The sequence below is a fragment of the Natator depressus genome, chromosome 3 (assembly GCF_965152275.1).
Source record: "Natator depressus isolate rNatDep1 chromosome 3, rNatDep2.hap1, whole genome shotgun sequence".
NCBI classification, from domain to species: Eukaryota; Metazoa; Chordata; order Testudines; family Cheloniidae; genus Natator; species Natator depressus.
This window is the reverse complement of record NC_134236.1, coordinates 159,793,608-159,821,127: the sequence shown is the minus strand read 5'-3', so window position 1 is coordinate 159,821,127 and position 27,520 is coordinate 159,793,608. Positions and strand designations below refer to the sequence as shown.

The 27,520-nt window shown below is 43.7% G+C and overlaps 1 protein-coding gene across 1 annotated transcript in view; it reads left to right on the top strand.

Moving 5' to 3' along the window:
* Nucleotides 1-27,520, top strand: part of DNAH14 (dynein axonemal heavy chain 14) — a 467,695-nt gene that overhangs the window by 222,801 nt on the left and 217,374 nt on the right. The window contains 4 exon segments of the mRNA XM_074947623.1: nucleotides 1,982-2,197; nucleotides 8,994-9,114; nucleotides 11,291-11,367; nucleotides 12,765-12,840. Of these exon segments, the coding sequence (XP_074803724.1) occupies nucleotides 1,982-2,197; nucleotides 8,994-9,114; nucleotides 11,291-11,367; nucleotides 12,765-12,840 (490 nt within the window).

Here is a 27,520-nt window from a genome sequence, read left to right as displayed (position 1 = left end):
GGATTCTTTAAAATACAGCCAGCTGTCCTGGACTCCTTTCCCCCTCATGTTGTTCTCCCAGGGGATCTTGCCCATCAGTTCCCTGAGGGAGTCAAAGTCTGCTTTTCTGAAGTCCAGGATCCATATTCTGCTGCTCTCCTTTCTTCCTTGTGTCAGGATCCTGAACTCGACTATCTCATGGTCACTGCCTCCCAGGTTCCCATCCACTTTTACTTCCCCTACTAATTCTTCCTGGTTTGTGAGCAGCAGGTCAAGAAGAGCTCTGCCCCTAGTTGGTTCCTCCAGTACTTGCACCAGGAAATTGTCCCCTACACTTTCCAAAAACTTCCTGGATTGTCTGTGCACTGCTGTATTGCCCTCCCAGCAGATATCGGGGTGATTGAAGTCCCCCATGAGAACCAGGGCCTGTGATCTAGTAACTTCTGTTAGTTGCCTGAAGAAAGCCTCGTCCACCTCATCCCCCTGGTCTGGTGGTCCATAGTAGACTCCCACCACAACATCACACTTGTTGCTCACACTTCTAAACTTAATCCAGAGACTCTCAGGTTTTTCTGCAGTTTCATACTGGAGCTCTGAGCAGTCATACTGCTCTCTTACATAGAATGCAACTCCCCCACCTTTTCTGCCCCGCCTGTCCTTCCTGTTTATATCCGTCTATCACAGTATTCCAGTCATGTGAGTTATCTCACCAAAACATCTCAAAGAACAACAGTTATGAAAGGTGAGTAAGCAAGGCTTTTCTTTATATTCTTCCATTAAAGAACAATTTTTTTCTTTTTAAAATTTCTATGGATGTTTGGTTCTCACAGACCTGACAGACTAATGTATCAGCATTGGTTGTGAAAGCTTTACCACATACTTTAATCTAAGTCTGCAACAAGTCTAGCTGTTTCAGTCCTAGACTACTAGAATTGTGTGTTGGTTTTGCAAAGGCAAATGTCAAGTAGGAACTAGGTATAGACCACATATTTATTTTTCACTTATTACATGTAACAAGTTATGAAACCAGGCCTCTAGAGTCTATGGCTAGTTCATTAACCCATTGCACTACCTAGCTCTACTTTTGAATAAGAAAACAAATATAAATTCTAATCAACATACTGAGTGTGAAAATAAATGTCATACTTTGTTGTTCAGTGTTGTGTTATTTTGAAGCTCTACTATCATGAAGGTAGAATATTTTATGCTCACATTTCCACCATATCAAAATTAAATTAATCCTAAATTAATCTTCAATAGAAAAACTCAGATTGATAATGTGGCTTTTCTAATATCAGACTTACTGTGTTTAGAAACTCAATAAAGCTTCTTTATGCTGTTTGAATGTAAATTAAACACACTTGTGGTGCATTTCAGACCTTGTTGCCGAGGTCCCTGAATCCCCTTATGAAGCTAATGGAAGATTTGACTGAGGCCTCGTCTCCACTGAAAAGTTAGGTCAACCCAGCTACATCGCTTAGGGATGTAAAAAAGAAAATCCACATTCCTGGGCAATGTAGTTAAGCCAACCTAACCCACAGTGTAAACGGCGCTAGGTCAAGAATTATTTTTTTGACCTAGCTACCGCTTCTCAGGAGGGTGGATTACCTACACCGACAGGAGAACCCCTATCATTGCTGTAGGGAATATCTACACTGAAGCACTGCAATGGTGCAGCTGCAGTTGTGCAGCTGTGCTGCTGTAGCATTTCAAGTATAGACAAGCCCTGAGTAAGAACTCAGGGTGAAAACAAGCTTTTTATGTGCGTGTTTGAGTTAGTCCATTTAAATCAGTGGGACTGCTCAGGTGCTTAAAGTTATACACATGCATAAGTACCTTGCTGAATCAGGGCTTCACTAAGAATTGTTAGATTTGACCCTTTGTGGTGTATAAATAGTGTTGCAATCTGTTAGTCATTAAGGTTAAAGGCCTTATAATTGAAGTAGAATTAAGCTAATAGTAGAATACAAATTCTGCAATTAAAAAAAAGTCTTTACCTCAGAATGCACCAAAGAAAGGAAAAGTGGATACTTTTGTAATAAACCCAAAGTGTGTCAGTGTTGGTGAGCTGTATGGACAGACTGATCCTAACACTATGGAGTGGTCTGATGGATTATTGGCATCAGCAGTTCGAACGTTTGCAAAATATTCAACAAAAAAATCTAAAAAAAAGGAGTCAAACACTGATGCAGCTACAAGAGTCCAGGACGCTTACACTGTGAGTTCAGTTGTTATTTTAATGATTATAAGGAATATGTTACAGTCTTGCATGACCTAATGTTGACTTCTAAAGTGGGCCAGCTGTAGGGTTTTGAGAGGCTGGCAAGCTATTATTTGGGCTCTCTTCCCCCAAAACCTCTCCTTTTACTGCAATAATCCTCTTCTTTCCCATCAAGGAGGATGCTCTTTTGGCCAAATTTTATTCTGACTGAACTCAGTAAAAGTTATGCCTTGACTATAATGGGATCAAGATTTGGCCATCAGAGAGCTGCAGATCCTAATCACACATAAAATTTGGGACTGTCCCACAAATTTGGAAGCTTCAAAAAAAAAAATCAATGACCCTGTTTTAGATGCAAATGTTGCTGGTTCCAAAAGTAGCTCTGCTTTTAAATCTTCAAGCTGCTGTGTTTAATTATATTTAATGAATGAAATTTGTGCTGCAGAACTCTCAGCCCAGGGGGAGTGGAGCTAAGGTGGCTTTGTGCTCTGGTGGTCCTGTGCCCCTCTGTTGGAGTGGCCATTGGCATAATTTAGGCAGCCCCGGGGGCCTGCCTAAATTATGGCAGCCTTCTGGGGCTTTCCTATGGGCTATTGCACTGCCCAGAATCTTGGCAGTACTCTGTGCTGTGGCCCTGCCCCTGACATGCTCCTACACCAAAGCTTGTTGAGGGGGGGTTTCGAAGGAAACCTTACAGCTTTGTTCCTTAATTCTTGTACTAAAGGAATCTTCTCACAGACTGAATGGGGACTTTTTAAGCCCCTTTAATCTTCTTTGGTCCTTTTACCTTGTGTAGAGAGGATGGGGTGGGGTTGAAGCTCCTACCAAATATACTTATGACCCAATCCTACAGGTAAAATACTTTGTGGCTTATTGCTGTGTTCAGAGAAGTTCCTCTGAAGGGTAGTAAGTCCTGAGCTCAAGCAGCAAATACAATGGAGAAGTCAGAAATGCGTTAATATATCTGGTCATATGTGATGTGCATGTTTTCTGCATGTGCTGTGTTTTGCACGAGGCAGTAACCTTTGATATGGAGCTAAACATATGCATAGTGGGCTTGCTTACAGTTAACATTTTTTGGCAGTTGTAATTTCTTGCATTTGGTAAATATTTTTGAAAACCAAACACAATAAATATAAATTAGTAAATCTAAAGGTAGAAATTAAAAAGCTCCCCACCTCACTCCAAAGTTAAAATTTGAAATAGACTACTGCTTCATCACTATTGAGATTGAAGCCACTAGTCCTTCAACTGCATATGACTCTAGTTTGCAGGATCTCCAGCTGCCACACATATAACAAGTTATCTCAGTTGGCACAAGAATCACAAATCTAAGAGAATAGCTGGACTCTCGGATTTGTGTATGTTACTTTCCTGAGCTGTGCGCTATTATATATTTGTATATAAATTTATACATGGTAGAAGTATATTTTATCTCCTATCACAAGTAACTGCATAAGGCCAATTCCTCCTGGTCTGAAGGTGAAGTAATTGGTAGGTTTGAGTGGCTGAATAACAGCAAGCCTGGAATCTAGCCCAAAGAGTATCTATTTATTTATTTATTTGTTTATTTTGCTTTAATCTTCCCACCTCCAATAGATCCCACAGTTCTTCAAGTAGTGTCCCTCTGGGCGCTCCACTTCAGTGGGTGCACTTGTGTCCTTAGCCTTTGATCAGAGATTTTTGGTAGCAGTGCCCATTCTGCACACGTTTGTGCCCACACAACCTCATGCTCTACACTGAAGTTATATGAGGTAAACCACCCTCAGTTCTTTCTCAACTGCCTTTGGCCCAAGACAGAATCAGCACTTCCTTCAAGGCTAGGTGTTCCCCCTCTTTCCCCCCAAAAAGAGAAATTAAGTTTAAACTACTAGAGATGGAGCAATCTTTACATCCAGCTTTGGATCCAGAAGCAGAGGACCTTCCTATACATAGACTTCCCAATACAACTAGTGCTCTGTCCACATCAACATCTCAGTCACTGGAGACCAGTGGAGAGATAGGCGGTACCGCAGCACCAAGTACATTTACAGTACTGAAGTCCTCATCTACATCTATTTCTAAGCAGAAGTAGGTAAGGAATAAATCTCAATAAAAATCTGGTCACCATCTTACGAGAAGGCTACAGAGATCTCAGGTCCCAAGGGGAGTTCAGTGCCTGCTCCAAGTGAGACTGGTACGGCAAAGAGTAGTCAGACATCTAAGATAGACTTGGCAATGGGTTTGGATACCTGTACCCAGAGCAACAGAGACAGGGTTGAAAAAACCAGGCCTATCCCTGAACAACACTTGGTACCTATAACAAGAAAATCAACAGTACCAAAGACTGCTCACCTACCTACAGTACTGAGGGCATCCCATTCCAAGCGCTTGGTACCAGCTGCATCAATACCAAAACTGTCCCACAGGTTCCCACTCGACTCAATCTTTGATACCATCAGAACTGCAAGAGTTATGGTACCCTATAGATCTGAAAATATCTTCTGAGCCAGAGTCTCCTCTCTTAACAAGTGAAGGTTTGTCAATGTCAAGACTCTCCCACTCACTGCTCTCTCTGTCACCCAGAGTATCACACTGGCCCTTATCTACTCTGGAAGCCAAACAGCTGTCTCCCCATTTAGAATATGTAGAAAAGGACTCATCAGACTCTCAAATTTTGGTGCAAATTTCTTCTCCTGATTCTAGGTCACATCGCCGTACCTCCTATACTGATATATTAAAGGAGGATAGACCTCAAGTGACACCCACATGGCAGGTACACAGATAGCTGCTTCCACCTATGACATTTGGGCCTTGCTGGCACCTGTGGGAATTCTACCACCAAAAGTGTATATCAAGGTCCTTGCAACTCCAGAGGGAGCAGAGAAGAGCCCATTCTCCTCAATCCCCTTTACTACCACCTATGCTAGAGGAAGAGATCTTGGAGGAGCAAGAGGTAAGGACTAATAAGGATAATATTTCCTCATCTCCTTCTGTAGCTCTCATGCCTCCACTACCTTCTGTGGTGGATGACTTAAGGCAGTTTCACGAACTGATGGAGCAGATTGCTGACACTACAGATTCCATTGGAGGAGGTTCAAGAGTCCCACCATAAACTCCTAGATATTTTACGCACTTCAACATCTATGAAGAGTTCTATTTCAATCACTGAAGCTCTTATGGAGTCTGTAAGACAGTTTGGCAAACCACTGCTGCCATAGTGCCTACCTGCAAGAGGGCAAATAAAACATATTACGTTCCAGGTATGGAATTGGAATTTCTATTTTCTCTGTACTCCTTCCACTTCACATGCTATTTCCCTGATGAAAATCAGTGGCTAGCATGCTTATGTTGTCTTAACTTTCAGGTATCTCTGGAACCTTAAGCTCCTACCAAGCTGATCATCTGTGGTGGTAGTGGAGGCAGACAATATAATTCAAAGTCCACCCCACTCAGGAAGGACCACAAGAGGCTCAGTCTTTTTGGTCATACTGGGGAACCTCAGAATTACAAACTGATCAGTTAACCACATACCTCATTTGGAACTGAAAGTACACAATTAGGCAGCGGCAGAGAGACACAAAAATACAGTACAGTACTGTGTTAAATGTAAACTACTTTTTAAAAAAAAAGGGAAAGCAACATTTTTCTTCTGCATAGTAAAGTTTCAAAGCTGTTGTGACAGACCCAGACCAGTGGGGTACAGGAGTCTGGTAGAAGACAAATATACTATCCACTGGATAAATAGTTTTCTGTTCCCTGAGTGACCAGAGCAGGGGCTGCCCTAGAGCAATCAGGAAGGTGCTAGAACCAATTAAGACAGGCAAGCTAATCAAGACACCTGGAGCCAATTAAGAACTTTCTAGAATCAATTGTGGCAGGCAGGCTAATTAGCACACCTGATTTAAAAAGGACCTCCCATCAGTTAGTAGGGGGGCATGTAAGGAGCTGGGAGTGAGAGACCACAGTCCCGAAAGGCAAAAGGAAGCATCACCTTTGCAAAACAGCAATGCGTATTGTTAATGAACAAATGCAATTAATAACCAGGGGTTAAGCCCCTTCTCCTTTGTGCCTCCCCCTTGAGGGATTGTTTGCTGGAGCTTTTTGCCTAGTGTGACAGGGTCAGGCCAGATGGTTACAGAAGAGTGATCCTATTGGGATCCAGGAAGTGGGCGGGCAAAGCTCGTCCACTGCTAAAGGATCCCCCCCCAGCCTAAGGGGGGGATCCACAGGACCTAGAAACCAAATGATTACGTGGGACAACTAATGAAGAACAGGAACGGGAGTGCGGTTAAAGGGTCAAAAAAAGGGAACCGGACGGGGACACCGAGCAGAGGACCCCGGACAGCGCCCACCGCTCCTCAAAGGCGTCAAGGGAGTCGGTGGACGCCGCCCAGAGGAACTCTGCCCGGAGGCGTGAACGGACTGAGGATCGGAAATAGGCCCCGCAGTCGCAGGAGTTACAGAAGAGTGATCCTATTGGGATCCAGGAAGTGGGCGGGCAAAGCTCGCCCACTGCTAAAGGATCCCCCCCCAGCCTAAGGGGGGGATCCACAGGACCTAGAAACCAAATGATTACGTGGGACAACTAATGAAGAACAGGAACGGGAGTGCGGTCAAAGGGTCAAAAAAAGGGAACCGGACGGGGACACCGAGCAGAGGACCCCGGACAGCGCCCACCGTTCCTCAAAGGCGTCAACGGAGTCGGTGGACGCCGCCCAGAGGAACTCTGCCCGGAGGCGTGAACGGACTGAGGATTGGAAATAGGCCCCGCAGTCGCAGGAGTTACAGAAGAGTGATAGGAGGCAGATATATTAGACCCAGATTAAGTAGATCCCTGTTCCCTGGGTATGGTAACAGAGGCAGTTCCAGAACAAGCAGGAACTTGCTGGAACCAGTTAAGGCAGGCTGGCTAATTAGGACACCTAGAGCCAATTAAGAAGAAGCTGCTAGAATCAATTAGGACAGGCTGGCTAATCAGGGCACCTGGGTTTAAAAAGGACCTCACTTCAGTTAGGGAGAGGCACGTAAGGAGCTGGGAGTGAGAGGATGTGCTGCTGGAGGACTGAGGAGTACAAGTGTTATCAGACACCAGGAGGAAGGTCCTGTGTTGAGGATAAATAAGGTGTTCTGAGGAGGCTATGGGGAAGTAGCCCAGGGAGTTGTAGCTGTCACGCAGCTATTACAGGAGGCACTCTAGACAGCTGCAATCCACAGGGCCCTGGGCTGAAACCTGGAGTAGAGGGCGGGCCCGTGTTCCCCCCAAACCTCCCAACTCCTGATCAGACACAGGAGGAGTTGACCTGGACTGTGGATTCCACCAGAGGGGAGGTCTCTGGGTTGTTCCCCGACCTACATGGTGGATCAGCAGAGATGGCGGTGGTTGTTCTTCTCTTTTTGCCCATGCTCTCCACACTTAAAAAGACTCAAGAGTCATGCTGCAATCCCTAGGGATTTACATTCCTGTAAATAAAAAGGAGATCTCAGATGGTGCAATGAGCATGTCCAGCTCCGTATTCAACATATCGTAGACCCGCTGAACCCCTGGCCAAGAGACCGAAAAAGAAACCTCCTTCAGCTACATATTCTCCTCCAAGTGACAGTTTTGATGGCTTGGTCAAGAGTCTCAACCGTCCAGCTGACAAGGTCTTACCCTCCTCCCTCCTTTTGGATGCCTCCTTTCCCTTTTTCAGGATGCATGGAAGCATATGTTAGCTGACTGAGATGAGGGTGATCTGGCCTAGTGGCCAGTGGCAGCAAGCCTAGTGCCTGGGGTCAGAGCCATAATCAGTCATTGGGAAGCAAAGCCAAGGGTCAAACCGGAAGGCAGGAACTGGGTACCAAAGCCAAGGGTTGAGCCAGAGTCCGTAGTCAGGAGCCAGAGTCAAGGGTCATAAACAGAGGTCAGGAACTGGAGCAAGCAAGGTATCAGACAAGGTGGGGTTCAAGGCAGGGGCAAGACAGAGTCAAGGCAGGAGGCAAAGCAGGAACAGAGTAACGCAAGAGCAAGCATAGTGTGCATTGAGAAGCCAGTGATCTGCTGCTAGCTTAAGAGCCAGACTGCTGGCCTTTGCAGCCAGTCAGGTTGCATGGCTAATCAGGCAGCCTCCTTCAGGCCAGTTGCACTGATGACACTGCCCGTAGACTACCTGTGTTGCAGGCTGTGAGTCCTGACAGCATATGGGTTTTGGAAGCCATAATTTCTGGTTACGCTATCCATTTCAAATCTATCTCTACTACTTTTCTCCCCTCCCCTTCCCTTTTCAGGGACCCCTTACCATCAATTGCTAGAGCAAGAGATGACCTCTCTTCTAAGTTTAGGAGTAATAGAACCAGTTCTTGTGGGAAGGAGATTCTATTCAAAGTATTTCCTGATCCCCAAAAGAATGGAGGATGGAGGCCAATTTTAGACCTCAGGTCTCTAAAGAAATATGTAAAGCAACAAAAAAATCAGAATAGTGACTCTTCCAGCAATAATTCCTTCATTAAAAATAGGAGATTTGTAGTCCAGGAGTCGCAAACCAGACATATTTTCATGTCACGATTTTACTTCACAAAAGAGGTTTTTTCGTTTTCTAGTAAACAAGGAACACTACCAATACAGGGTGCTCCCTTTCGGCCTATCTTCAGAGTCAATATTTTCAAAGATTCTGTCAATAGTTGCCGCTCACTCGTGTTGTCTGGGTATAATTGTTTTCCCATATCTAGATGATTGGTTGGCAGATTCTGTCAGGAATTAAAGATCACATGTTCCCTGTTTCACAATCTGGGCCTTCAAATGAACATTAAAAAGTCTGTTTGTACTTCACTCCAGCATCAGGATTTCATAGGCACTTCCCTCGATGCAGTGACAGACAGAGCTTACCTACTGTCCAGCAGATTTCTCATACGTGAATCTCGTATCAAAGACTTGTATCCCAAAGAGCAGTCCTCAAGTAACAATAAGAGATTTGTCTTCAACTGCTGGGACACATCATCTTGCATCTGTGTAGGGCAGCATGCCACATTACATCTCTGAGGTGTGCAGAGGTGGCTTCAAACTGTTTACAAGCCAAGCAAACACAGTCTAGGCAAGTTACTGGCTGTTCCCCAATGGGTACTATAATCACTCAACTGGTGAAAGGACCCAACCAAAACCTGTGCAGATGTTGTGTTCTTGCAGATTCCCCCTACCATGGTGATAACATCAGATGCTTCACTTTTGGGTTGGGAGGGTACATCTGGGACATCACAAGGTACAGGGAAAATGCAGCTTCTCCACATCAATCTTCTGCAATTGAGAGCTGTCAAAAATGCATGGCTATGCTTTTCTGTCTCTAATCAAGTCAAAGTCATTAAAGATAATGACAGATAATGTGGCTGTATTATATAAAATGTCAGGGAGGTGCACATTCCCCATCTCTCTGTGCTGAAGCGATAAAACTCAGAAATTGGTGCATAGCCAACCAAATAGTCATCTCAGATTTTTACCTTCACGCTATTCAGACTATTCATGGCAGATGACCTCAGCAGACATTTCTTTCTAAATTACAAATGGGAACTGAACTCCAGTGTCCTCTGAAAGATATTCTTAAGCCTGAGGGTTCCTGGAGGTTGATCTGTTTGCTGCGGTAGCCAACACAAAATGGATCAAGTATTGCTCCAGAGGGGGGCTCAATCCCCATTCATAGGAGTCATGTTCCTCATCTCATGGACTAAAGGACGACTTTATGCTTATCCACCAACATTGTTACTGTTAAAGGTTATCAATACGATTAAGCCACATTCTGTCTATATTGATTGGACCAATGTGGCCAAGACAAGTCTGGTATCCCTATTTGATCCTACTTGCCTCTTGCCCTTCATGGAGGTTTCAATCAGTTCTCACCTACTGACCCAGGATGATTGTTGAACACTTCACCCCAACCTGCAGATTCTCAGGCTCCAAAACATGATTAATTAGTTCTCGGGAATAGAGATATCCCATTTATCAGAGGTACAACATGTTTTATTAAATAGTAGAAAAGAGTCAACAATAAATGCTTAGCCTGAGAAATGGAAAGGATATTATCTTTGGTGTAATGGTCGTCAGATTTCGCCAACTCACTCTCCTCTTCCCAGGGTATTGGATTACCTATTGGAACTTAAAATACTGGGTCTTTCTATGAATTCCATTAGGGTTCCTTAAGCAATAGCAATAGCTTTTCACACACCTGTAGGGGGTTTTTCATTCTTTGCTTATCCAGCTTGAACAAGATTCCTAAGAGGTTTATTGAATATCTCCCCACAAATCAGAGATCTTACTCCAAGCTGGAACTTGAAGCTACTACTTAATTGCCTTATGAAACATCATTTTGAGCCACTAGCAATGTGTTCTTTATTAGATTTATCAATTTAGACAATCTTCATGGTAGCAATTACTTCTGCCCTAAGGGGGGAAGGATTGGGGGTCTTAATGGCAGACCCCTCATTTATGGTATTTACCAGAGAGAAAGTGTCACTACGGGCACAGCCAAGATTTTTACCCAAGGTGTCCTTAGAATTTCATATTAATCAAACTGTTCGACTGCCAGTTTTTTTCCCCCCAGAACCTCACTTGACTACTGAAGAACCCATATTCCATACCAGATCGGGGTAGTCAATTATTTTTTGTCAAGGTGCAAATTTCTTGGTCAAGATATAATCATGATCCAGACTCCAGAGAAAGTAATAAAATAATAATGATAATAAGTAAGGAAAAAGATTTCAGGGTCTGTTCAAAAGCATCTGGCGGTCTGCATTTGGCCTGCAGTCTACCTTCTGACTACCCCTGCCATAGATATCAGGAGAGCATTATCCTTCTACCTAGATAGGACCAAACCATTTAGAAGATCTCCTAGACTACATGTATCCATTGAGGACAGAAACAAGGTTCAGTCATTTTTAAACAGCAGTTATCCAAATGGATTTTTGGCTGTATTAAGATTGACAGAAGTCACATTCAGCCCTCTTTGAGAGTGATAACACGGTCCGCAAGAGCACTATCTATATCTATAGCCTTACTTAAGGATGTACCAATTGCAGGCATCTGTAGAGCGGCAACTTCGTCATCTTTTCATACTTTTTCTAATAATTATCCTTTGTTACCTTCAGCAAAAGCAGATGCTCTAGGCAATGCAGTTCTCTTCTGTATTGGACTCTGCTCTGAATCTTCCACCTACATAAAGGGGGTACTGTTCAGGAGTCACTTGAAGTGGAGCACCCACAAGAACACTGCTTGAAGAAGGAGAGTTTACTCACCTTGTGCAATAACTGGATTTCTTTGAGATGTGTGTCCCTGTGAGTGCTCCACTACCCACTCTCCTTCCCCTCTGCTTTGGAGTCTACCTAGTGGGTCTTTGTGGTGGAGAAGGAGCTGAGAACTGTTTGGCCATGCAGCCCAATATAGCTTCAGTGCAGAGCACAAGGATGTGTGGGGTGCAAGCGTGGGCCGATTGGGAATTGCTATAAAAAAATCTCTGATCAAAGGTGCACGGATGCAAGCACACCTGAAGTGGAGCACCCATAGCAATACACATCTCGCAGAACTCCAGTTACTGCACAAGGTGAGTAACCTCTCCTACTAGTTCACAGGCAGTATCAAGCAGGGAGTGACTTGTGCGATTATTTGTGTGACTGTTTAAAGAAAACAAAACATCCAGAATGTTTGACCTTAATCTTTGTTTTGTTAGTAATGTTTGGATACCCTGAATTTTACACACATTTGAGTCAGATAATCACCATAATTCAGTCAGACAAGCTTCTTAATAATAGAATGGAAGGGAAAGACTTGTATTTCTTTTAAATATCCCTCAGTTGTATAACTGGTATGAGTAAGGTTGCTGGTTTGTCGCAGTGGTAAAAACATCATGGATATATGATTTTTCTGTTTGTCCATGACTTTTCTTTGTGATTTTAATAAAGAAATGTTTTCCAAATAGTGGGTTGTGACCCACTAGTGGTTTGCGGGGTAAGGTTCTAGGTGGGTTGCCAGCCAGTGCAGAGGGGAGGCCCTGGAGAGAGAAACAGAGAGGTTGGAGAGCAAGCTCATCCTGCAGTGGTAGCTTTTGTCCCATAGAGCTGGGCCTGGCTCTGGGGTCGCAGCACCACTCACTAAAATTTGGCTCAGCCCTTTCTCCGTGATTATGGACGGTGATTAGGCCAAACTGGAGCAGGGCTGTGACTCCCAAAGAGGGGAACTTGGCATAGCCCTGCAGGACGGGAGGGCAGGGCAGACTCACTCTTCAGCAGCCTCCCGGAACCTCTCCTACTCACCAAGCCTGGATTAGTGTTACTGTGCTGGGGCAGAGGGTGCTGCTGCAGGTGGTTGGTGCCACTTCAGCGGGGCATACAGGAGGCAGAGGAGGGATTTCTGTATCTTATATTTAAAGAGGTACCATTGAATTTTCATACCATGACTTTATACACTATTTTTCCCCAATCCCATGACTTTTACTAAATTTATTGTGAATGCGCTGTGATTTTTTTATTTTTAAAAAGTCCATGACAAATCTTCACCGCTAGGCAAGAGAATCTAGCTTTTATATTACCCAGTAACTTACACTGTAAATATTGCCATTTGTTTTAGTTGAACGTAATGGATCTAATGGATGCTGCTGTGACTGCAAAAAACAAAGAAGTAACAGAATCTTCGTACTCTCACAGTAAGTGCTATGACTGTATAAATGTGGAACAAATGGCAAACATTTAACAAAGAAAACCCCTTTCTCTGAAGTCCATTGCTCTTTCTGCTGCCTCGTAAAGGCTAAAGGCCTTATAATTGAAGTAGAATTAAGCTTATAGTAGAATATAAATTCTGCAATTAAAAATTGTCTTTACTTCAGAATTCACCAAAGAAAGGAAAAATAGACATGCAACTCTTACTCACTTAAGCAGAATTTTCTTAAATATCCCCAGTTAAACAACTGGGACTACTTAGAAGCCAGACTGTGGTAGCCTTACAGTGAGTAGTATCTTGCTTTACAAATAGACCTCATTGACTTCAGTAGGATTATTCCTTCTTTAAGGTATTGTTATTCTGGGGGTTGGGTAAAACCTCAGTGGAGCTGATGAGCATAACAGCCACTTTCCACTGAGGATAAATGAAGGAACAATTAAATGTCCCTTTGTTTAGAGAGAGCTGAAATAATAGGAGCCACCACCTAAAACACAGATAAACCACATGTAAGGTCACTCAGGAATCTGAACTGTAGGTGGAGGGGTTTCATGATGGCCTAAACCTGAACACAAGGGTGGGGTTGGTTTGACTGCTGTTTTGTGCTGTATGTGTGAGATAAGGAACAGAAACACCACATAAGTAGAGAAGGAGCAGAGAAGCCCTGGTAGTGTGATCCTGAGAAAAAGTGGAGAGAGCGAGCTTTTGGGCTCAATACATATTGGCTGGAAAGGGGTTTGCAACTGTGAGCATAGAAACTGTCTCCTGTTTGAAACCTAAAGTGTTCAAGTAAACAGGACTTTGTGTACGTTCTTTGTAAATAAAACAGGATTCCATTAAAGAAATACCTGACTCCATCACCAATTTCTTCCTCTAATGCAAACAACCCATAAGAACGAATTTTGGCTAACCACGTGGTTCAAAAGGGGTAACGGTACTATTCAGCATGAGTAAGGATAGAAGAAACTCATCCACAGTGAATAAAGTTACAGGTATCATGTCAGTGGTTTGTCATTGCTTTTAATATAAACTTTCTCACTATGCCTCATGGCATTTATCTGTCAGTGCTATATTTTTGTATCAAATTCACACATTGTCTTAAAATTTATCCTTAGTTAACTAATGTCCAGGCTCCGTGTAATCTGCAGCCACAAAAGTTGCTACCCATCATTGATGAGTAGATTACCTTAAAATCTTGAGCTGAATTATAAACTAAAACAGTGATATCTGCCTGAATGCTTGTCTTCACTGTAACTGTTAGCTTGAGTTAGTACACTCAGATTACTCCACTGGAACCTTAATCAAGTGAGAGCGACCACATTTTGAAACAACAAAACTCTGTTACACAGAGTGATTTGATTAGTGGTACAGAGTGACTGGATGAACAGTTGATGAGTTCTTGTTACTCAAGTTGCTGCATCTCCACTTCATTACTAGTTTGAGCTTCAGCAGCACTTGAGTTTCAGCCTATAACCCCTGATGTTCCAGTTAGTTCAAGCTAAAAGAGACACCTAGCTGAAGCTAGAGATTTTTTGTGTGTGGACCAGAGGCAGGTTAGGAGTAAAACTCGAGTTACACCTTGAGCTAACAATACAGTGAAGACAAGTCTTGAGTGTGTATAGAGCCAGAAACAACAACCCTGAGAGGTATGAATTGCCCGCATTCATCTCAATGCACCATTGATGCTAAATGTAAATGTCCAAAATTAATTATTTCACAGCTAATCATTTGAGCAGAAACAGAATTTATGATGTAATTATGAATCATCAGTGCAAAAAAATCCATGGCATATCAAAAAGTGAAAGTATGGGGACAGTGTAAAATAGATGGAATTTAATGGCAAAATAAGTATTACATGGGTTATAGTACTGATTATATGATTGTTTCATATTTAATTCCATAAAAGCCTCTCTTTTCAATTCAAATGGAGCTGTGGAAGAATTTCCACTCTGCTGCACTGGAGTGCCAAATAACCAGGTGGTTTTAACATAGAATATACGTCAAGTTTGCTGAGAAATTCACAGAAGTCTTCACTAAGGTTTCTTTTTATTATCATCTTTATTCAGATAGCACTGAAGATATGCATGGTGCTGTACAATGAATAAAATGTGCCAAGCATCTCTTTCTGTTTCACAGCTTCTGCCCTCATTCATCACTAATGGGGTAATGCTCCTACCTCTGAAATTCAAAAGCAGTCCAGTTTTGTAGCTGGAGGTTCCAGGGCAAAGCCTCACACTTCAGCTAAGGAGACAAGATTCTTTTTCAAGTAGTGTCCCTGTGGGTGCTCCATTTCATGTTTGCCTGCACCTTTGATTGGAGATTTTTGATAGCAGTGTCTGTTCACCTCAGTCATACACACCACACATCCTTGTACCCTATATTGAGACTATATGGGGATGCGTGGGTGAACTGCCCATAGTTCTCTCAGCTGCCTTTTGCCCAAGATGGGGTATTCTGTGCATGTTCTTGTTAGTATTCAATTTAGCAGTTAGTTAGTATACAGTTAGTTATTTCATAGTGTTGTGGGAAAAGTTGTTTCCTCTTTTTTCTTTTCCTTTTTCCTTTAAAAAAACTAAAAAGCAATTTTTAGATAAATATAGATATAGATTTTAAAATCTTTTCCCCCTGAAAGGTCAGCTTTTGTTATTTTGCTCGGGAATGCCAGGGTCCCAGGGATTTAGAAGGTGCCTCTCATGCTGCAAGGCTATCCTGAGCAGTGACAGGCATTCTCAGTGCCTCTGCTGTTTGGGAGATGTGTACATTCCCAGTAAGTGCAAGATCTACACTTCCTTCATGAGTAGATCCCAATGGAGCAAGCCTTAACACTGGCTTTGAGTCCAGGGATGGAGGGCCCCACATAGATATCCTAGTACAGCTAGTGCCCTGTCCACCTCAAAATCTGTGCCACGGGAGGTTGCTAGAGACATAGGACATAGCAGTACTGTTTGTGTCTATGGGACTGAAATCCTCAAAAGATAGCTTTGATATCTGCCTCTAGGCAGAAAGAGGTAATGAGTAAATCTCCAAGGATGTTTCAGTCACCACTGCATAAAAGGGCTATGGAGACCGCAGGTCCCAAGGAGAATTCCATGCAGGCTGCAAGTGATTCTGGTATTGCAACGGCAGTGAAGACAGTTTCAAAGAGTCATTCATCAAAGACAGAATTGGTACCAAGCTGGAGTACCTGTACCCAGAGCTGCAGACACTCTTCTGAGAAGAATTCTAAACTCATTCCTGAACAACTGTTGGTATCGGCAACACAGAAGACTGGTCGATTACCTATGGTACCAATGGAATCAGAGTTGAGACTCTCTCATGCCAAGTGCTCAGTACCAGCTACGTTGGAACCAAAGCCATCCTCCACAGCTTCTCGCTCAGAACTGTCTTTGATGCCATCCGTACCACAAAGATTGAGATATTCTTAGGACCTTATAGTATCTTTGGCACTGTAGTCTCCCCTATTAATGGGTATTGAGGATTTATCCATGCAAAGACTTATTCAATCACTGACCTCTCTATCATCTAGTGTAACATACGCACCGTCATCTGCTTTACAAGCTGAACAGTTATCCTACTCCTTGGAGTATGTTGAAGAGGACTCCTCGACTCTCAGATATTGGAACAGAATTCCCCTATTTACTTTAGAACACACTGCTCCCCTTCCTACACTGACATATTGCAGGAAGGTAGACCTCAAACAACATTCTTGTGGCAAAAACACAGATCGATGCCTCTACGTATGCCATATGGGCCCCCTCAATGGCCTTTTTGGGACCCATGGACATTCTGTTGTCAAGAGTTTGCATCAAAGTCTTTGCACCACCAGAGAAAGCAGAGAAGGGCCTATTCCCCTCAACCATCTCTACCACCACCTGTGCCAGAGGAAGAGATCTTTGAAGAGCAAGAATCAAGGGCATACAAGGAGATGACATCCCTTTCTAATATTTCCTCATCATCACCCAATGAAGGTGTAATGCCTCTACCACCTCCTATGGTGGATGACTTCAGGCAGCGCCAGGATCTAGAATTGCTGACATGCTTCAGATTCCATTAGAGGAGTTTCAGGAATCCTACCATAAACTCCAAGATAATTTATATACTTCAGCATCCATGAGTATTGCCATTCTGGTCAGTGAAGCTCTCGAGTAAGCTATTAAAATTATCTGGCAAAACCCAGCTACCGCATAACTTAATATAAATCAATGTCCAGCCCACACAGTAAGGACCACAAGAAGCTACATCTTTTTGGTGGCAAATCTTACTCTTCAGTCGCTTGAGTTCAGAATAGCCAATCATCAGGCACTCATGACCAAATATGACTATCTGAATTACAACAAATTTAATTCCTCTACTGATAATCTGCCAAAGGAACATCATGATCAGTTTAAAGCCATTATACAAGAGGGTCAGCTCCTGGCAAAAGCCATTGCTCCAGGCCTCCTTGGATGCAGCAAATATTGCAGCATAATCTATCTCATGAGAACTGATCATGAGAAGAGCATCTTGTCTACAGTTGTCATGCTTCCCAAGACAAGCCAGGAAGAAGAGGTGAATGAGGCTTTTTTTAAACAACTAACAAAATCATTCAAAGCACAGGACTTGGTGGTGATGGACTTCAACTACTCAGATATCTGTTAGGAAAACAACACAGCAGGGCACAGATTATCCAACAAGTTCTTGGAATGTATTGGAGACAATTTTTTATTTCAGAAGGTGGAGAAAGCAATGAGGGGAGAGACTGTTCTAGATTTGATTTTGACAAACAGGGAAGAACTGGTTGAAAATTTGAAAGTGTAAGGTAGCATGGGTAAAAGCGATCATGAAATTATAGAGTTCATGATTCTAAGGACTGGTAGGAGGGAGAACAGCAAAATAAAGACAGTGGATTTCAAGAAGGCAGACTTTAGCAAACTTTTATGTTTAGGGACAATAAAACCAGTTCCTGTGCATCACAGGATTCTATTCAAAGTACTTCCTGATCCCCAAAAGGAATGAAGGGTGGAGCACAATTTTAAACCACAGATCTCTAAACAAATATGTGCAGAAATTCAGGGTGTTGACCCTTGCAACGATAATTCCCTCATTAGATTGGTTCATGACTCCCCACCTACAAGATACATATTTTCATGTCTCTATTTGCCTTTCATGCAAGGTGTTTCTTTGTTTTCTATACAACAAGCAACACTACCAATACCGGATGTTTGCTTTCAATCTATCTTCTGTCCTAAGGATATTCTAAGAGATTCCGTTGGTAGTTGCTGCCCACCAATGTCATCTGGGTACAGTCGTTTTTCTGTATCTGAACAATTGGTTGATTAGGGTAAATCTTATCAGGAAGTGTTGGTGGCTTAAAGGCAATGTGTTCTCTCTTCCACAGCCTGGACCTTCAACTCAACCTTGAGAAGTCTGTTTTGACCCCAGTACAGAGTATAGACTTCATAGGAGAGTCTGTGGATGCAATGACAGGCAGAGTGTACCTGCCTTCTAGAAGATATCTCTCCGTACCGAGTGTCATCTCAAGGATTCAGGACAGTCCTTAAGTCACAGTAATAGATTGCCTTCAACTGCTGCGTCACATGTTATCTTGCATCTTTGTAGTGGAACATGCCAGATTACATCTCCAGGGATGGCTTTGAACAGTTTACAAACCAAACAAGCACAGTCTAGGCAGGTTAATGTCTGTTCTCAGATGAGTTCTGCAGTCACTCAGCTGATGGAAGGAGCTGACCTAAACCTGCACAGGTGTTCCATTCTTTCAGAATCCCCCTACCATAGTGATAACATGAAATACTTCATTTTGGGTTGGGGGGCACATCTGGGACCTCACAAGGTGTATGGGAAATGGTCACTAAAAGAGCAGCTTCTCCACCTCAATCTCCTGGAATGGAGAGTGGTCAGAAATGCTTATGTACACTTTCTACCTCTAATCAGATACAAGTCAACACAAATAATGACAATGTGGCATGCATTTATTATATAATGCATCAGGGAGGAGCCTGTTCCCTATCACTCTGTGCCAAAGTGATAAAACTCTTGAATTAGTGCATAGCCAGTCACAGTGATCTCAGCTTCTTACCTCCCAGTGTTCAGAACAGCATGGCAGACTACCTCAGCAGACATTTCTTCCAAAATTACAAATGGAAACTAGACTCATGAGTCCTCAATACAGTATTCTTAGCTTAGGGATTCCCAGAGGTTGATCTGTTTGCCATAGCAGCCAAAACAAAGTGCCTCAAGTATTGTTCCAGAGGAGGTATCCATCCCCAATGCCTTGGAGATGCTTGTCTTTTATAAGAACACCAACACCATATCCACCAACACCATTGTTGTTGAAGGTTCTCAACAAGATCAAACAAGATCAAGCCAGGGTCATATTGATTGTATCAGTGTGACCAAGACAGGTCTAGTATCTCTATCTAATAAACCTCATGTCTCTCCCTCTATGATGGCTTCTGATCAGTGCTTGTCTGCTTACTCAGGATGCCAATCAAACACTTCATCCAACTTGCAGATTCTGAGGCTCATAAGAATGGCCATACTGGGTCAGACTGAAGGTTCATCTAGCCTAGTATCCTGTCTTCCGACAGTGGCCAATGGCAGGTGCTTCAGAAGAAATGAACAAAACAGATACTCATCAAGTGATCCATCCCCTGTCGCCCATTCCCAGCTTCTGGAAAACAGAGGCTAGGGACACCACCCCTTCCATCCTGCCTAATAGCCATGGATAGACCTATCTTCCATGAATTTTTCTAGTTCTTTTTTGAACCCTGTTATAGTCTTGGCCTTCTGGCAAAGAGTTCCACATGTTGACTGTACATTGTATGAAGAAATACTTGCTTTTGTTTGTTTTAAACTTGCTGCCTATAAATTTCATTTGGTGATCCCCTAGTTTTTGTGTTATGACAGAGTAAATAACACTTCCTTATTTACTTTCTCCACACCAGGCATGATTTTATAGACCTCTAGCATATCCCCCCCTTAGTAGTCTCTTTTCCAAGCTAAAAAGTTCCAGTCTTATTAATCTCTCCTCATATGGAAGCTGTTCTATATACCTAAATATTTTGTTGCCCTTTTCTGTACCTTTTCCAATTCCAGTATATTGTGACAAAGTTCCTCCTCTGCCTTGGTGGATCCTGTGCTTATTGGCAGATTTGCTCGCCTCAGAGATTCACGGCAGCCCTCAGTTTGGCCCCTTTTGCTGGTGGCTCAAACCTGCTGTTCACTCAGCTAACCCCATCACTGGCCAGCATGGGGAAAAGGAGGAGAACAATCCCCGCAGTCTCTGCTGGCCCATCTACTAGGTTGGGGGACAGGCCAGAGACCTTCCCCTCTGGTGGGACCCACAGTCCAGGTCAGCTCCTCTTATATCAAATAGGAAGTTGGGGAAGATGCGGGGAACCCAGACCCACCCTCTACTCCGGATTCCAGCTCAGGACCCTGTGGGTTGCAGCTGTCTACAGTGTCTCCTGTAACAGCTGCGTGACAGCTACAACTCCCTGGGCTACTTCCCCAAGGCCTCACAGCAGGATCTTCCTCCTGAATCTTCCTCCTGAAGCTTGATCACGCTTGTATTCCTCAGTTCTCCAGCAGCAAGCCTTCTCACTCCCTGCTCCTTGCATGCCTTTCACTAACTGATGGGAGGTCCTTTTTAAACCAGGTGTCCTGATTAGTCTGCCTGCCATAATTGATTCTAGTATGTTCTTAATTGGCTCCTGGTGTCTTAATTAGCATGCCTGTCTTAACTGGTTCTAGCAGGTTCCTGATTGCTCTAGTGCAGCCTCTGCTCTGGTCACTCAGGGAACAGAAAACTGTTTATCCAGTGGTCAGTATATCTGCCTTCTACTACTCTGCTGTACCCAACTGGCCTGGGTCTATCACAATATCTTTTTTGAGATGGGGCGACCATATCTGCATGCAGTATTCAAGATGTGGGCGTACCATGGATTTATATAGAGGCAATATGATATTTTCTTTCTTATCAATCCCTTTCTTAATGATTCCCAACGTTCTGTTCGCTTTTTTGATTGCCACTGCACATTGAGTGTATGTTTTCAGAGAGCTATCCACAATGACTCCAAGATATATTTCTTGAATGGTAACAGCTAATTTAGACCCCATCATTTTATATGTATAGTTGGGATTATGTTTTCAAGTGTGCACTACTTTGCATTATCAACACTGATAAATGCTCCAAGCATAGTTCCTCAATGATTCTCCAGACTTACAGACATCCTGCTCATCAGAAGTACAACACATTTTATTAAATAGTAGGAGAAAATCTACAAGAAATACTGACCTCCAGAAATTGAAAGAATATCATCTTTGGTGTAATAATAGTCAGATCTTCCTGACTTGCTCTTCTGTTCCTGTGGTATTGGATTATTTGTTGCAGCTGAAAACATTGTTATTTTCTGTTAATTCCATCAAGATCCACTTAGCTGCAATAACAGCTGTTGACTCAGCCATAGGGTTTTTTAAATCTTTGGTCACCCACCCACGGCAAGATTCCTGTGCAGTCTTTTGAATCTCTCTCCACAAATAAGAGACCCTACTCCAAGCTGGGACATCAACCTAGTTCTGAATTGCCTCATGAAACATCCTTTTGAGCTACTTGCTACATGTTCTTTATTAGATTTATCAATGAAGACCACCTTCCTGGTGGCCATCACTTCTGCCTGAAGGTTTAGAGAATAGGGGGCTTTAATGGTAGTCCTCCCATTTACTACAGAGAAAATATTGCTATGGCCCCATCTGAGGTTTTTACCTACTGTATGATCAGTATTTTGTATTCTTCTTCGAGTGCTTGCTCATGTCCATTCTGGCACCGGTGCATGTGGTGGGCACACACACCTAATATGGAATGGACGTGAGCAACACATGTCGAAGAACAGCAGTTATGGAAATCAAACTATTCACCGCCTAGGTTTTTTTCCCCCCAAAACCACATTAGACTAGTCAGGAAGCTATATTCCAGACCCTAGATGTCTGGAGAGCATTGGCCTTTTATCTAGAGAAGACCCGACCATGTAGAAGAGCTTCTAGACCATAGTTTCCCAGACTAGAGGTCACAACCACAAATGGGGGTCATCCATCAGCAGATTGGATTGTGGGCTTTTGTAAAGAAAGTTCCTCTGACTGTTGTGTGGACTTGCTGGGTGATTCACAGAGAACAACTGGCATCTAAAGCTCTGAGTCCAGAGCTATGTGGTGTTTTGCAGCAAGTCTTATCTATTGTGAACTAAATCAAGATTCAGCCTCTTCATGTGCATCTGTTTGCAAAACTGTGTGAAGAAATGGTGTCTGATCATGATGTGTTGTTTCACACTGAAGCTTGTTGGCTCTCAAGAGCAAAAGTACTGGGATAATTTTTTGAATTGATTGGTGAGCTGCGTGCCTATGCAATGAACTGCAAAAAGAGAGAATTTGTTGATTTTCTATGTGACCTAAGGAAGGCATGCCTTCTTGCCTATATTAGAGACATATTTGGGAAATTGAATGAATGAAATACAGGGCTGCAAGGAAGGAACACCCACATCTTTCAGCTGAGTGATTGAATCACAGGATTCACGAACAAAATTATTTTCTGGAAGAATAATCTATTGAAGAAGTCGATATAATATATTGTATCCTTCCCACAGCTTTTCAAGTTCCTGGCTGACAATGAAATTATTCAGCCTCCCACATGGATGATGGCTGAGCATCTCAGCTGGCTGGAAGAACCATTTGCATCCTTTATACCCAAATTGGACGTGACAAAGTATGATTGGGTGCAAACCCCTTTCAATGCAACCCTTATGCCATAGATTTGCCAGAAGCTCAAAAGGAACTGCTCATCAAAATTTACCGTGCTCCATTCTTGAAAGTTACATATACCCAATTTTCTCTCCCGAAGTTCTGGTTCACTGTTAAGAATGAATATCCTGCACTCTCAACACGTATTTTGTAACTGGTGTTGCCATTCATGAGCACATATTTGTGTGAAGCTTGATTCAGTGCACTTGTGTCCATCAAATCTGTGCGTTGATCTACCATTGATGTCACATCAGAGATTAGATGTGCAATTGCTACTACACTGCCGGACTTTGAGAAGCTGTTTTATAAGCCCGTGTTATATTAGAGACCATTAAATAACATCTTCATATGTAAATTTCTTGGATTCCTTGGTCGCTGTTGCTTTGTTGCTGTCTGAAGTCATAGGAAACAGCAAGTCTCAAAATGGGATCATGCAAGCAAAAAGTTGGGAGCCCCTGTTCTAGAACCTTTTTATCCAGTGCAGATAGAAACAGGGGATCGGTAATTTTGAAACAGACTATCCAAGTGGATCTCGAGATATATTAAGATCTGTTATGACTGGACTCATGTTCTACATCCTTCAAGAGTGATAGCACATTTTAGAGAAGTACAATCTACATCTTACTTAGAGCCTTACTTAAAGATGTTCCAATTGAAGAGATCTTCAGAGTGGCAACTTGGTCCTCTGTACAGACTTTTTCTAACCATAATGCCCTGGTTACTGCTGCAAGATCAGATGCTGCAGCAGGCAATGCAATTCTCTCCTCTATACTGGATTCTGCTCTGAACCTCCTGCCTCCTTAGAGGGGTATTGTTAGGGAGCCACCTGAAGCAGAGCACCCACAGGGACAGTACTCAAAGAAGAAGGAAAGATTACTCATCTTGTGCAGTAACTGGAGTTATTCAAGATGTGTGTCCCTGTGGTGCTCTAATTACTCATCCTCCTTCCGCTCTGCTTCGGAGTTTCCGTAGTGGGACTTTGTGGTGAAGTAGGAGCTGAGTGCAGTTCCTGCACAGCCCCATATAGCCTTGGTATATAGCTTTGTGGGGCGCATGCGTAGGCCAAATGGACACTGCTACCAAAAATTTCTGATCAAAGGCACAGGTTGCAGACGCAACTTAAGAGAAGCATCCATAGGCAGACACATCTCAAAGAACTCCAGTTACTGATTAGTAATTTCTTTTTCTGCCTCCGGCGGTGAAGCATGTTGGCAGTTCAGTTTCTGATCATTTTGTTTTATAACTTGAATTTTTTTTTTGCAGTAATGATTTATAATCTTTCTCCTGTTCCTGAATTAGCTATTTGACAGCATGATTTCAGCCATGTAGATCATCCGCTGCAGCCCTTCCTGTTTTGGACTCCTCTATCTCAATTCAGGCATGGCGGCATTGCCCCCCAAACACAGAGCTAAATTTAAGCGATGTTCCCTAAGTGAGGAGCATTTACACTCTCTACAGAGGGTAAATTATACCCTGACTGCTCACAGCCAGCTGACCCTCACTCTGGCAGAGCACAGGGCTCAGAGTCAGACCAGCATGTTGGGTTCCGCCCCTGTTCCAAAGAGCCAGGACTCGAAGGCAGAAAAGCCTGAGCTTTTGAGCAGCTTCTGAGTATTTTGGGAACAGTCTAAGGACAAGGAGGATGCTATCTGGCCAGCTCAGGGGATAAGTCTTGCAACAAACCTAGGCCAGGGAGGGGGAAAAAACAGTGAAAGAATACAGAATCCCCTTTTCCCCCAGATACTAAAGTGAGTCCTCAGCTCCCTGGGGAAAGAAACAACGTTTGTACAGAGCACCCCTTCCTCCAACTATGCATTGGGAGCTTCTTATGATGCTCAACGGTAAGTTCTGCAAACCCCAGAGACCACAGTCCCGAAAGGCAAAAGGAAGCATCACCTTTGCAAAACAGCAATGCATATTGTTAATGAACAAGTGCAATTAATAACCAGGGGTTAAGCCCCTTCTCCTTTGTGCCTCCCCCTCGAGGGATTGTTTGCTGGAGCTTTTTGCCTAGTGTGACAGGGTCAGGCCAGATGGTTACAGAAGAGTGATCCTATTGGGATCCAGGAAGTGGGCGGGCAAAGCTCGCCCACTGCTAAAGGTTCCCCCCCCAGCCTAAGGGGGGGATCCACAGGACCTGGAAGTCAAATGATTACGTGGGACAACTAATGAAGAACAGGAACGGGAGTGCGGTCAGAGGGTCAAAAAAAGGGAACCGGACGGGGACACCGAGCAGAGGACCCCGGACAGCGCCCACCGCTCCTCAAAGGCGTCAAGGGAGTCGGTGGACGCCGCCCAGAGGAACTCTGCCCGGAGGCGTGAACGGACTGAGGATCGGAAATAGGCCCCGCAGTCGCAGGAGTTACAGAAGAGTGATAGGAGGCAGATATATTAGACCCAGATTAAGTAGATCCCTGTTCCCTGGGTATGGTAACAGAGGCAGTTCCAGAACAAGCAGGAACTTGCTGGAACCAGTTAAGGCAGGCTGGCTAATTAGGACACCTAGAGCCAATTAAGAAGAAGCTGCTAGAATCAATTAGGACAGGCTGGCTAATCAGGGCACCTGGGTTTAAAAAGGACCTCACTTCAGTTAGGGAGAGGCATGTAAGGAGCTGGGAGTGTGAGGATGTGCTGCTGGAGGACTGAGGAGTACAAGCGTTATCATACACCAGGAGGAAGGTCCTGTGGTGAGGATAAAGAAGGTGTTGGGAGGAGGCTATGGGGAAGTAGCCCAGGGAGTTGTAGCTGTCGCACAGCTGTTACAGGAGGCACTCTAGACAGCTACAGTCCACAGGGCCCTGGGCTGGAACCCAGAGTAGAGGGCGGGCCCGGGTTCCCCCCAAACCTCCCAACTCCTGATCAGACACAGGAGGAATTGACCTGGACTGTGGGTTCCACCAGAGGGGAAGGTCTCTGGGCTGTTCCCTGACCCACATGGTGGATCAGCAGAGACAGTGGGGGTGGTTGTTCTCCTTTTCCCCATGCTGGCCAGTGATGAGGTTATCTGACTGAACGGCAGATTTGAGCCACGAAAGTGGCCAAACAGGGCTGCTGTGAATCTCTGAGGCGAGCAAATCCTCCAATAAGTTCAGGACCCACCAAGGTAGAGGAGGAACTTTGTCACACTACACAGCGCATCTTACAGTGTTCTCTATCAAGCTTGCTGTCCTTCCCCCACTCTGCAGCATGTCTGGGCATGCAGAGAAACCTGTCACTCTTGTGAAACCCTCCCTCAGGCTGCAGTGTAATGGGAATTGTGCCTGTCTGGCTTTCAGCCCATGGACTCTCACTTTGCCAGGAAAAGGGGCTCAGATTTCAGGCAGCAGCAGAATGGGAATTGTGCCTTATAGTCATCAGCCATAAGTGCTTGCATTGCCAAGGAAAGGTGCTCAGAATCTGAAAGGCAGGCAGGGGTCTCATCCCTCCTCCACTCCACAGGCTGGCTCCACATTTAACCATAAGAAGCACTTTCAGGCAGTCTGTGACCCAAACAGAGGCACATGAAGACTACTCCCCACAAAATTGCACCATTGTGGGATTACAGAGGAGGAAGTAAGAAATCTCTTCCCATGTTCAAAATTAGTCCTGATTTATTGAGTAAAGCCCCAAGTGATACTAGTGTGTTCCTGCAGTACTTATTTGGGTGCAAAACAGCCTGGGGGAGCAGGGAGACAGGCAACCTTTCAGACTCCTGTGGACATCTATGACAGGTTTCAGAGTAACAGCCGTGTTAGTCTGTATTCGCAAAAAGAAAAGGAGTACTTGTGGCACCTTAGAGACTAACCAATTTATGTGAGCATAAGCTTTCGTGAGCTACAGCTCACATCCGATGAAGTGAGCTGTACCTCACGAAAGCTTATGCTCAAATAAATTGGTTAGTCTCTAAGGTGCCACAAGTACTCCTTTTCTTTTTGTGGACATCTAGCCAGCCAATTCCATAATCAAAGTATTTGTACAAGTACCCCTCCTCTGTTATCCAGTCCCGAGGTCAGAGTGAATATCCTGTTATCCTCCCCCTCTAAACACTCTGTCAAAAACCACACACACACACACAAACTAACCAAAAAACCTGCAGGACTTTTCCAGGGTAGGAGGCCAGTGACTTGCTGGGGATTTATTTATGTAAATAAAATATCTTCTTTTTTTCAACCATTATTAGATATACAGTTTCCAGTAGATGCCTCCTTTGAGGACATCATAAGATGCAAATGAGGACTTCTAATTAAAACCAAACATTAAACCTAAATTATTATGTAACAAAAATTAATAAATTCTTTGTCAAGTGGTCTCGGCATATTCCTATTTATGGAATCTGCCAACTGGATGCAGCTCAGATTGTGGAACTTCGCTAGCAGTGCCTATTGCAGTGCTCACTCACCTCTCCCATCCAACCCATTCTCTCAGTCTTTGCAAACATTCTAGGACAAGGCTCTGAAAGGGATGTGGTGCTTTAACCGATGCACTCCTTTACAAAATGTTATTCTCTAGAATTGGTATAAAGGTCACATGCCACCTTTGGTCAAGCAGTACTTCATTTGTTATTGATTAGGATTCCAGATCCCACCATCTGGATTACAGGATTACATTTTGGATTACATTTTGCTTATAGGATTACATTTTGCTAAAATATCCTAAGAGTGGAATATGCAGAGGCCACTCGAAGAAATTAAGGTTACTTACCTGTAACCAGAGTTCTTTGAGATGGGTTCTGCATATTCATACTCCCCACCCACCTTCCCTTCTTCTCAGGAGTTCTAATGATTTGGGGATTTATGGGAAACAGTGGAAGGAATTGAGATGACCAGCGTGCCAAGCTCCTTTTGTAGCCTCGCCCTCAGAACATTCATGAACGCTGTAGGGAACATCAAGACTCCAAG